This window comes from Vespula vulgaris, chromosome 25 (genome assembly GCF_905475345.1).
Source record: "Vespula vulgaris chromosome 25, iyVesVulg1.1, whole genome shotgun sequence".
Classification (NCBI taxonomy): Eukaryota; Metazoa; Arthropoda; class Insecta; order Hymenoptera; family Vespidae; genus Vespula; species Vespula vulgaris.
This window is the reverse complement of record NC_066610.1, coordinates 1,208,228-1,221,385: the sequence shown is the minus strand read 5'-3', so window position 1 is coordinate 1,221,385 and position 13,158 is coordinate 1,208,228. Positions and strand designations below refer to the sequence as shown.

Sequence of the window (13,158 nt, the reverse complement as noted above, 5' to 3'; positions counted from 1 at the left end):
ATCATCGATCATTGAATTAAATCATTTGTGTAATAAATTTGAACGACGTGGAAGAGACGATTAAAAATTGAAATGCTTGTCGACACGTTTACGAGCTAACACTAGTACTACGATAGCATGATTGTTATAAGCTAATAATGAAATCTAATGGTCGCGCACGTTCTAATAGTCATTACAAAATTAAACTATTAGCGTAGCTTATACAGGGTGATTCATTTTACACAAATATTTGAGATATATGGATTGTTATTGAAAATACAAAAAAAAAAAGAGCGAAAAAAAGATTATTTGATCACATTGGATTGATTATCTCACTGAAAGATCATTTTTTTGTCAAAATTATCTTTCTCGAGACTTCAAGGTCATCGATGATTTTTTATAATATATGTATATATGTTTGTTACTGTTGTATTACAAATTACTTACAAAAAGTCGGATTTAATGATATTAATTTTTTGATATTTAGTCATTTAATAAAAGCAATGAAAATATTAAATGATACACCCTGTATATATGTATGTATGTATCTATGTATGTTGTATGTATGCATGTATGTATATAGTATTATATTTAACGACTACTTGTCTACTATTTTATTAACTACTTATGATAATAGATATTGCAAAGCTTTAACAAATCTATAAAAAAGCGCATCAAATTTTTGTTTAAACTATAATAAGTCTACTCAACGATTAGGCTAATTAATAAGAGAGACATCTTTATTTTTCATTGGAAGACAAAAAAAAATTCTTTTTCTTAGAGAAATTATTAGAAAAAATTTTTATAAAAAAAATATTAGAAAAATATTCTTAAATAAGTTTCAAATTAAAGTTTAAAAAAAAAAATGTTTAGAAAAATTATCAGCGAGATTTATGAGAGATTGGAATAATTTGTTGAATAAAATTTTCTACTCGAAATTTCTAGGAAAATTTTTAATCGAAATTCGTAAAAAGTTTTCTACATCAATTTCTAATCGCAATTTCTGATAAAAAGAAATTTTAATTAAATCATTCATAATAAAATTTTGTTCGGATCATTCCTAATTGAAGTTTTCTAAACAATTATAATCAAATTTTCTGAACTTAAATTAAATACTGCAACTGAAGTTTCTAATAAAAAATTTCAAAAGCAATTTCAATCAGAGTTTTCTAAACTGAGTTTTGTAATCATTTTTTCCTAAATAATTTCTAAAAAATGTTCTAATGAAAAGTATCAAGACAATCCCTAAACAAAATTCTAAACAAAATTCCGAGCGAATTCTAAATTTCCACCATTAAATTTCTAATCATTTTCTAATCAATTTCTAATACAAAAAAAAATTTTTTTTTTCTTTGAAAGATATTTAGAAAAACAAAATGTCTCCCAGTAGTAATGATTACTTTTGTTAAAAATTATAACTAATCGGTGGCACTATATACAAAAGTTAAGGTGACAAACAATAATATATATGTATATATATATATATGTATATAATAATTACGTTATAAGGTAAATAAAAATAAAATAAATGAAGCGTGTTCGCTATGTAATAAACCATACCGGCAGTTCCCTTAGTGCAGCGGCCGCCTTTCCTACGACGGCACATATCATACCTGTTTTTCGGAATAAAAATCGGCAGTATGAAATCATCAATATGCTGTGAAGAATTTATTAAGTATCTCGATATATCTATATATTTTTATTATTATAATTATATTTTTAACGAATTTAATCATGAAACAAGGAAGAAAATTTTCTTTTTTCAAAATTTAGTTGTTTCCTCAATATTATCATACAATCATACGATTTCATTATTGTATGATATTAAATATTATTTAAAAAAAAATATATATGTTATATTATGTGAGGATTAGAAAATATTTTGTTTTTAATTATTATATCTAATTAATTTATTCATGTGAAATATTAAATATATAATTTCATTTGATGTTATAAGCGTATTTATTTTATATATTATTGTTGGATTAGAAAATATTGTAAAATTCGATTTAATAATTTAATTCAATTTTTATTTACTTTTTTTTGGAGTTATTATTATATGATTAGGATAAATTTAGTTTTATATTAGTTTATGACTAGAAAGTATTTAATTTAATAATTCCATTTATTTATCAAATAAATGTACGATTAAAAAATATAAATTATTAAATAAACACGATTAAATAATTTTTATTTTTTTCCATTCAATTTAGCAATGTTTTCTTTTTTTAAATTATTATATGATTTAAGATTATTCAATTTATTATTATTATTATATTCAATTATTATATGCTTATTGTTAGAAAATATTAATTTTCTTTTTAATTAGTATATTTAAACCATATACGATTATAAATTATTCAATTTTATTTTCAATTTAATTGTTATAATTAATTATTAAACTATTTAAAAATATTCATATCTTTTTCAATTCTATTAAATTTGATTGAATTTTATTAGATTTGATTATTATATAATATATATCGTACTTATGAACGATTAGAACATATTGAATTAAATTGAATTCAATTACTATACATATTGCAAATTCATATTATTATAAATTGAAAATTTCATTAGTCAATTGAATTATTACAAATTAGAAAACTTTGTAGGATTATTATTCAATTTAATATTAATATTATACAATTGAAATATATTTTATTTTTAAATTATATTATTCAATTACATAATATATATGTGTAGTAACACACACACACACACATATACATATATTGAAGTTTTTTAAAATTATTATTTTTGTTTCAAATTTAATCCTTGTTTCAAGATTTAATCGTATTTCTAATCGTTGTTATTGATCGAGAATGCCTTTCTTTGGTCCAAGTCGACGATTCACATAAACATTATAATTACACTATTATCTATATGTATATATATTTTTTTATACCATACATACATATACATATACATATAAATATAAATATACATATGCATCATATATATATATATGTGTATATATATATGTGTATATATATATATATATATATATATATATATATATATATATATATATATATATATATATAAAACGGTCACGCTTACTTCGTCACTGCAACGGCGATATCATATACAGGAAGTCTTCTCTCTCGAAAAAGATATTTTCCCATGTCGGTAAGAGCAGCTGCCGAATCAATGGCGTCTCTTCCAACACGATTTCTTTCCAAATATGGCGTCGCGTCTCTACCCTAAAAAGATTTGCGAATATTATACATATTTTTATTGTTGTTTCTGTTGTTATTGTTATTATAATTACTATTATTGTTATCATTACTATTAAAAAAATAATTATATAATTAATTTTTCATTAATTAATTAATTATTAACTACTATTATTGTTAGACTTAAATTAATTAAATATTAATATAATTATTAATTATTTTTTATTATTTATTATTATAATTGTGATTAATTATATAAATTTATTAATTGTTTAATTTAATTAATTAATTGATTAATTAATTATCGTATTTCTCACAAATTATCATGCTATTGAATATAAAAAAAGATTCGGTTGTTTCGTTTTCACTACGAATATATTTTTTTTTAATAATTCCCTTCGTTCATCACTTTTACAGCAATTTTGTTTATTACAAAAGATTTTGCTTTTTCTTTTCTTCTCTTTCTTTTCTACTTCAGTGAAGCTATTATTTAACAATTTTTTTCGAATTACCCATTTTCTTTCTCGACATTGTTGATAGAGTTTTGAAAAGAAACAAGAATAAGATAAAACCAATCGAAATTTCAGAACGATTGTAGTCAAGGGTGGAATAAGAGATGGTTACTGAAACCTTTCATCCCCATTTTAATTGTCGATAAATTGTGAGAAAAATATAAAAAAATAATAATAATAAAATAAAATATAAGTAAAAAATAAAAATTGTATAATTATTAAAAACGATTTAAAATCGTCGAACTTTCTCTCATGAAGTCGAATATTGTCCTTTTTCTGTGTTCTTTTTCTATTTTCGTCATGTTGAAAAAAAGGAAGTGAAAAAGAAACAATGTTCACAATTCGATATAATAAAAAAATTTTTACTTACCCTCGATATTATTATTCCGGCAATGCTGATACGTATTTTTGGTCCTTTCAATAATTTATACCTCAAATCGACCCCGTTCCAAAATGATACGAAGTACCTTTTTATCTGCACGTTATCACCTCCGTGAAGTCTGTGAAATAATATATATATATTTTTTGTTCTTTATTTTAAATCTCAATTTTCGATCTTACGACGAATTCGAAAACAAAAATGTCGAGTCAGACTCGACGTAAATTTTTGAACGATTTAAAATACAATATTCGAAAGAATCGAAATTTTCTTTTTCTTTTTTTAATTATTATTCTTGTTTCTATTTATCATTATTATTATTATCATTATTATTATTATTATATAAAAAATGTTTACCTATATCCATCGTAATCCACGATACAAAGAATTTCTGGATAAATAACATACGGAGCTTCTCGTTTCGATCTATTGATCAAGGAACGTTTCTTTCTATATTTTTTGGCAAGATGATCGGGCTCCATTAACGCTGAGGAAAGAAAAGATAAATGTTATGAGATTAAATTAAAAAGAAAAGAAGAAAAGGAAACAAAACAAAGTCGATCAAGATAAAAGAAAATTTTTTAATTAGTTGTTATTTTCGAGATAAATTTACAAACGATATTTCAGATTAATAAGGTAAGATGATTCGTCCTCAGATTTAAAAAATAAAAGAAGATATTAGATGATTAATTTACGCGATATAACGAGATCACAAATAAAAAAATATATAAATGCAAAAAAATGTAGATTTATTTTTGAGGAAAAAAAGGCCGAGTAATTCAATTCTTAAATTAATAAAATGTTAGATAATACATCTCTACGGATAACAAAATAAGATAATAATTTTCGTTCTGCGAAAAGGAAAAAAGAGAAATTTGATAATTTATTCTGAGATAAAAAAATACGTTGTATAATTTACACCGTTGAATAAAAAGATATTAGATAATTCATCTTCACGGATGACGAGATAATGTAATAAGTTTTACAAAAAAAAAAAAAGAAAACGGAGAAAGAAATTGGACGGTTCAAAAAAAAAGAAGAGAGAAGAAAAAGAAACGTCAGATGATTCATTGATGAATAATAATAATAAAAAAAAATATTAGATAACCAACGAATAGAAAATAAAAAAATAAATAAATAAATAAAAAAGAAAATTAAGATCAATTAATTTTTCTTTAGACGAAAATGACTCACCATAATCGCTGTACTCGTCGTCGATTGGTTTATGATATTTTTTATAAACAACATGATGACTCGTATAATTCAAATCGTTCATCATAGCATTCGTTACATTTGGTAATAATGTTGGATTCATTAAACTGATATTTTTATTGACGATTTCCTGAATAACACGTTCTGGGAGCGGTCGTATCACTAGTTCTGAACCGATATTGCCATCCTAAACGATAAAGTATAATATATTATTTAAATTTAATATTATATATTATATATTATATACTATATATTCTACACATATTATAACATATTATATATTATATAGAGATTTTTTTATTAAGCCGAATCTGACTCGATATTAATGTTTTCGTATGTCGAGTACGACTCGACATAAGAATTTTTATCGAATGTCGAGTGTCACTCGACACACACATACACACACAGAACGTACGTACACGTATATAAAGTAATGTGATAAAAATTGATGTCAAATCTAACTTAATATATGATAATAAAACTGATGTCGAGTCACACTCGACACAATATATATATATATATATATATATATATATATATATATATAAAATCTATATAATAACAAAAATATATATATGTTTTTCAATTTCTTTTTTATATTCTATATGTATATATTCTATATATGTATATTTTTTTTTTATTGGGATATTTTTTTCTATGGTATATGGGTATATAGGAAAAAAAGACATTAACAGTACAGTGACCTTATCAGGTTACTCAACGTCGTAGTTACAAGGAATACGAGCAGACATGATAGTTCGATCTACAGTTGGAGAGGTAAGTATATGTATGTACTTACGTAGATTGGTCAGAAGGAAGAGAAAGAGGGATAGGGGATGGGAGGGGGTGTAAGGTGGGGGAGTGAAAGCGAAAGGTCAGAAGACATGGGGTCACTTAGAACAACGCTTTAACGTTCCATTATGTAATGGTGTGTTCTCATGGTTATAGCTATATACATATATACTTTTATATATATATATATATATATATATATATATATATATATATATATGTATATGTATATATCTTTGACAGAGTGGTTAGTATCAACGATGATTATACTGTGAACTATAAGAGAGGGAGGAAAATATTGCTGTTTAATCGATTGAAAAATATTAAGATAAATTTTCTAATTTTTTTTCTTTTATCTTTTTTTGTTTTTCTCTTTTCGTTTATTTTTCTTTCTGTTAGTTACCGATCGAGTCAAAATATCTGTCGATTTAATTTTGATTTCAGTGTTTTAACGCCAAAAAACAAAGATGGCTGCCGTGTTTCTTGTTTCTTTTTTACGAACTTATTTTTCTTTTTTCTTTCTTAAAGCTTTAATGTAAAAAAAGAAAAAGAAATGGCTGCCGTGTTTCTTGTTTCCTTTTTACGAACTTATTTTTCTTTTTTCTTTCTTAAAGCTTTAATGTAAAAAAAGAAAAAGAAATGGCTGCCGTGTTTCTTGTTTCTTTTTTACGAACTTATTTTTCTTTTTTCTTTCTTAATTCTTTAAAAAAGAAAAAAAAATGCACCGTGTTTCTTGTTTCATTTTTTCCGAACTTCTTTTTTTTTCTTTCTTAATATTTTAATGTAAAAAATAAAATGATCGACACGTTCCTTGTAACTTTTTTCAATCTTTTTTTCTTCTCTTACAATAGTTCGACATTTCTTTTCTTTTTTTATCTGTTTTTTTTTTTTTTAATTTTTTCTTTAATTACGTAATATGTAATACATCCTTGTAGATTAGTTTTCGCACGTGTATGCGTTTATGTCAACGCGTGTATGTGTGTACGTGTGTGTATGCGTATAATCATCGTAAATTTTCATTTCCCCTTTTTGTTATATCGAGTTATTGTAATGAATTTGTATATAAGAAACCGCAAATAAAATGACGATATTAATGAATAACCAATAGGGGAAATGTCAAAATGGTCGTAACTTTGATCATCAGATTTAAAAACATAACTTCGTAAGATCTTATGAGTAGTATTGAGTAATATTTGATTCGATTAGGTATTCCCATTTTTTATATTTTATAGTTAGCTAACTAATGTTAATTGGATTTTACGAATGAATCAGGATTAATCAAAAATTCATTTAAGTGATTAATAAGATGGAAATGTTATTTTTATTAACTATTAAGTAAGTTAAATTCGTTAAAATGATTTACAATGTGTATATATTGAATAAAACAAATCGATGATTTATATATACGAACACACACACGCACATATATGAAAAAATTTATCTATGAAAAATGTCATCAATGGTTTAACGTGTATCTACGAATAAATTGATCAATGATTAGTCGATAATATATATGCTTAAATTTATCTATGATTAAATTCATATGTATTAAAGCATCTACGAAAAAGTTCGTCAATGATTTAATGATATCTACGAAATAGTTCGTCAATGATAGGTTGAAAATGTTTAAGAATAAATATGACAATTATTCATTAGTATCTACGAAAAAATTCGTCAATGATTTATAATTATCTATCGAGAAATTCATCAATGATTAATAAATCATCTACGAAGAAATTTATCAATGATTTTGAAATGAAAATCGTCAATGATTCACAAATATCTACGAATAAATTAATCAATGATCGATCTAGCATGTTTACGAGAAAATTCATAAATGATTCATGTCTTGTACAAAAAAATTCGTCACAAAAAAAATTTCATCAATGACCAGATAGGTGTCTATGAAAAAATTCATCAATGATCGTATAATTATCTACGAATAAATTCGTCAATGATTCGTGAGATATCTTCGAAAAAATTCGTCAATGATTTATAATTATTTACGAAAAAATTTATGAACGATGTTTACAAATTCCATTATCTGTAGATCCTCAACGATTTTACAATTATCTACAAAGAAATTATATCAAAGATTAAACGTTTATCTACGTATTAATTCGTCAATGATTTTCAACGTAGTCTTCACGATGAAAAATGTCGATTATTGTAACTCTCACTTCATTTATTACGATATTTCTTTCCTATTAATAAACTCATTGTATGTGTAAACGATCTCTCTGAATGTGTGTGTATATTTACATATATGTATGTATGTATTCAAACGAGAGAGTCCATATTCATAAATTAAATACCAACGATTTTTATGTTCGTGCACGAAAATGTTTCGAGGATGAATTCCATAATGATCCATTCGTGACGATGATCATTTTCATGTAAATTTTTGATTATTTTTTTTTCTCTTTTTTCTTTCTTTCTTTTTTTTTTTTTCATTGGATTGCTCTCGCTACCGTTACGAAAGACGTTAAGGTAACTAATGTGGCGTGGTCGTGAAGTGCGTGATTGGGAGCGGTGAGGGGTAGTGGGGGGTGGTACGGAGAGGGGGATAGTGATAGCAGTATAAATTGACTTCGCAATGGTTAGTGGAAGCCGTGTAAATAAGGTTGCGAGAACACCGTTAAAACCGTGTGAAAGTATCTAGGCAAAACGAATTGTTTTTTTTTTTTTTATATATACATATATTTTCATTTTTTTATTTTTTTAATCTTTTTTTTTTTTAGCGTATCCGTTGACTCAGAATTATTCTGAGAGTCATAATCAAATGGTTTTATATCGTTCGATGATCGTTTTATTTAGATACACTTTTTGTCACGTCTTTTAATCGTCCGTAATTTTCTAAGCGATAAGAAGTAAAATAAAAAATATGTATATATTATTTTTTTTTTATATATAGAAACATATGTTTACATAAAAAAAATATATATATGTATATATGTAAATATATTTCGAGAAAAATTGCCGGGAAATATTTCCTCTCTTTTTCATTTTACTTTCTTCCTTTCTCTTTCTCCCTTTTTTTTTCGAATAAATCGTTTCGAAGAAACAAAAAAAAGAAAAGAAAAGGAAAGAAAAGAAAAATGAAAACTGAAAGAATATTTGACAGAAAGTGATCAATTTTCTGATGAATCATTGATCAATATGTTTCTTTTTCGTTTTAAAAATCGCCCGATAAAACCTTACTCCGCTTCGCTCATTAAGAATTGATTGATCTGAAAAAAATAAAAGAAAAAAAAGAAAGAAAGAAAAGAGAGAAGAAACAAAAAAGAAAAATAAAAAATTATTACAATTACCGATTACATTCTAAAAATGAAAAAGAACGTGTCGTTTATTAATCGTTAGTAAAAAAAAAAATAAAAAAAAAAATAAAAAAAAAGAGAAATTATTGTTAGTAAGAAAAAAAAAAAAGAAAAAAAGTTAACGAAAAGAAAAAAGAAAAAAAAAAGAAAGAAAAAAAAATCCTTACGAAACGTCTGTCCCTCTTTTTCGTTGATTTTTTCTCTCTGTTTTTTATTTCTTTTTTTCTCTTTTTTTTTGTCATCGCGTTTTAAAAAGATTAAATGTCGCGAGGCACCCAAGCACGTGGTACCCGCATTTTAATAATAATTTTCTTTAATGGGAGGTTAAAAAATATATCTCAAAGTGTACTCAAAACGTTTTTTACTATGACGTTTTATCAGTGACGATGATGGTGGTTGTAATGGTGTTGATGATGATGATGATGATGATGATGATGAATGGTGGTGATGTTAGTACTGTTTGTGGTTTCGTAAAGTAGTGAAAAGTATGTTCGTGAATTACGTAATGAGGTAACGTTAGAAAAAAATAATCTCTAAAAATATTAGTCGAACGTATTAGACACATTAAATGTATTAGAAAATATAGCGAGTGCGATCGTTTTTCTCATAATCGAGTTATCTTTAATACGAGTCAACAAACGTATTACGTGACACATTTACGTGTACGTAGATATGGCTATATTCGCCATATTTTCTTTTCTACCATTTTTTTCTTTTTTAACACACGAGTACGATAATTTTGTTCCAGTTGGAAATGGGACGAATCGTTCTTTTTGTTTTGTTTTGTTTTCTTTTTTGTTTTGAATTTCTTCTCTTTCTTTTTTCTCTCTCTCTTTTTTTTTTTTTTTCTTTGAAAGAGAGCACGATTCGATATTTTTCTTTCGATCGGAATTTTGTTTCTCTCTTTTTTCTTTCTTTCTTTCTTTCATTTTCTTTTTATTGTTGGTTCTTTATTTTTTCTTTCTTTTTTCTTGTTTTTTTTTTTAAGTGAACAAATGATAACGATTTAGTTAGAAATCGAAAGAATGATTTCTTTCTTTTATATCTCGGTTATTTCTTCATTTTTCTTTTTTTTTTATACGTAAATAATTTTTTTTATGTCTTTTTAAGAACGAGGGAGATAGAGAGAAAGGGAGACATGTTTTTTCGAAAAGAACGTGTAAAAAATATTTGATATTCGATCTTTGTTATACCAGAATGGGCCATAGAAAATAATCCCGATAAATTTCCACCATTGGATGCAATTTTTAATTTCAATCCGACCGTTTAAAAGCAATAAATAAATAAATAAATAAATAAAAATAAAAAAAGGAAAAAGAATGATAAAAAATATTTTCTTTCTTGTCATCGTCTTCTTTTCTTTTCTTTTTTTTTTTTTTTTTTACTTTTAAACCTATTATAAAACTTTTTTTTACTTTTAAACCTATTATATTCACAATATACATTCGCAATATATTTTTTTCTCGTCTCCTTCTTTTTTTTAAACCCACCGTAAAATTACATATTCGCAATAATTTTGTTTCTTTTTCTTTTTTAAGCCTACTATAAAATTACACACACATACACACCCACACGCATATTTCCCTTTCGACTAATTTACTTACTTAAATTTAAATCCAAGTATACGAAGAGAACAACGACAATAGCAATTTTCTTCTTAATTTGTACCCACCAATCGTTTAACAGCATCTTATTCCCCCACTCCAGTCCCTTCGTACCTAACCTTAACCCTCATCGCCATTATCTCCCACCAATGTCGTCACCAACGAATAAGAGAAAGAAAAATGGACGGACAAAAAAGAAAAGAAAAGAAACAAAAGAAAAAAGCAAAAGAAAGAAAAAAAGAAAAGAAATAATAAAGCGTGAAAGACATTGTCCTGGCCTTCTAGAAACGAGAGTTTTGCTGTATTAAGGATGAATCGTGGATATTGTTATAATTATGACACGGTAGCTAGGTAAGTCGTGCCACGTTGACGAAATGACGGGCTGTAAGATAATGGAACGATGTTGAAAGAAAGATTAAGAAAGAATGGGTTCCTTACAACGAGCACTTTCCCATTCGCGTCCTGGTGTAGCAGAATCGACGCCATGTTTCTTGTATCTTGATAGATGTCACCGATATCGGTGTCGGTCTAGAAAAGAAAAAGAGAAACAAAAAAAAAAAGAAATGAAAGAAAGATGAACGACGAAAGTGATAATTAAAAATATGACGTGACGAATTAATGATAATAATGATATATTCGCGTCGGTCTAGAAAAGAAAAAGAGAAACAAAAAAGAAAAAAAAAGAAATGAAAGAAAGATGAACGACGAAAGTGATAATTAAAAATATGAGGTAACGAATTAATGATAATAATGATAATAATAAACGACAGTCTAGAAATGATAATTTCAAAAAAAAAAAGAAAAAGGAAAGAGAGATGAACGACGAAAGTGATAATTAAAAATTTGATATTACAATTAATGATAATATCGATAATAATAAATGAGATGAGAAATTAAACTAATAAGAAATAGAATAGAAAGGAATAACGAAGTGATGATTCAAAAAGTGATATGATAATTAATAATAAGAAATGATAATTGAAAAATGATAATTTAAAGAAAAAAAAGATCAATGAAGTGATAGTAAAAAAAATGATATGACGATCAATGATGATAATGATAATAATTAATAACAATTGGAAAATGATATTTAAGGAAAATATAGAAAAAATCAAAATCATTATCATCATCATCATCATCATCATCATCATCATCATCATCATCATCATCATTATTATTATTAATATTTAATTATTTATTTATTTTTTAACTTACTTCCAATACACGTTCGTAACGAAGACCATCAGGATGTGAGTCGTTTTTTGTAACAGTCCACATTGGCAATTGATTAGGCGACAATAATCCTCTCGTTGGTTTTAACATTAGACTAATATCACTTCCAAATGCCTTTAAATGTATCTCCGTTTTTTTTTCAGGACTTCTTTTACTCATCGAGTGCAATACTGGCACGATTTCATACGAGGGTACTGAAACAAATTTTTACGAATATTTTATTATTTAATTCGATGTTAGTTCAGTCAATTTTATATACACACATACACACACACACATATATATAAATTATATGTAAATATATATTATTTATAGATATAAATATGTAATAAACAAATAGAAAAGTTTGTATAAAAATATGTATTTATATATTATATATAATTTATTGATTATAAGTAAATAATATATAAATATATAAATACATACATACATATTTAAATATTATAATTATAATTACATAAAAATAACACACACACACACACAATATATAAGTACAATTAGTATAACTCTAATATATTATTTATAATATATCGTAGTACTACAATATAATAAATGAAATAAAAATAAACATTAATCTATCAGAAAAAAAAGAAGAATTAATTGATCGTGAATGAAATATTCAAAAAAAAAAAAACAAAAAAAACAAAAAAGAAAAAAGATCAACAATAACAACAAATTGCGCGTCAACGAGTTAAACGATCATTATTAATCATCCTCAAGAGTATGTCAACATAGGCGACATATTTTTTTTCTCTTCTCTTTTTTTCCTTCCTCTTCTTCTATTTATTTTTTCTTTTCTATTTCTCTCTCTCTCTCTCTCTCTCTTCTCTCTCTCTTCTCTCCTTTTTCTTGTCTTTTTTTTCTCTTTTTTTACATTCGACATAACTAACTTCTTGAATCCTTATTAGAAATCCATTACAGTGGAACCAAAAAAGAAGATTGCAATATATA

General features: G+C 25.1%; 1 protein-coding gene across 3 annotated transcripts in view; it reads right to left on the bottom strand.

Annotated features, from left to right (window-relative positions):
* LOC127072428 (A disintegrin and metalloproteinase with thrombospondin motifs 18-like) overlaps positions 1-13,158 on the bottom strand; it is a 68,299-nt gene that overhangs the window by 9,576 nt on the left and 45,565 nt on the right. For 2 of the 3 annotated variants that reach the window (XM_051012852.1, XM_051012850.1), the window contains exons 5-10: positions 12,190-12,401; positions 11,413-11,502; positions 5,244-5,448; positions 4,407-4,536; positions 4,041-4,170; positions 3,043-3,185 (exon numbers count right to left, since the gene is read on the bottom strand). In XM_051012852.1, coding sequence (XP_050868809.1) covers positions 3,043-3,185; positions 4,041-4,170; positions 4,407-4,536; positions 5,244-5,448; positions 11,413-11,502; positions 12,190-12,401 — 910 coding nt within the window. Of the gene's footprint in view, positions 1-1,539; positions 1,593-3,042; positions 3,186-4,040; positions 4,171-4,406; positions 4,537-5,243; positions 5,449-11,412; positions 11,503-12,189; positions 12,402-13,158 lie in introns of all 3 variants that reach the window. The other variant, XM_051012851.1, reaches the window with a different exon arrangement.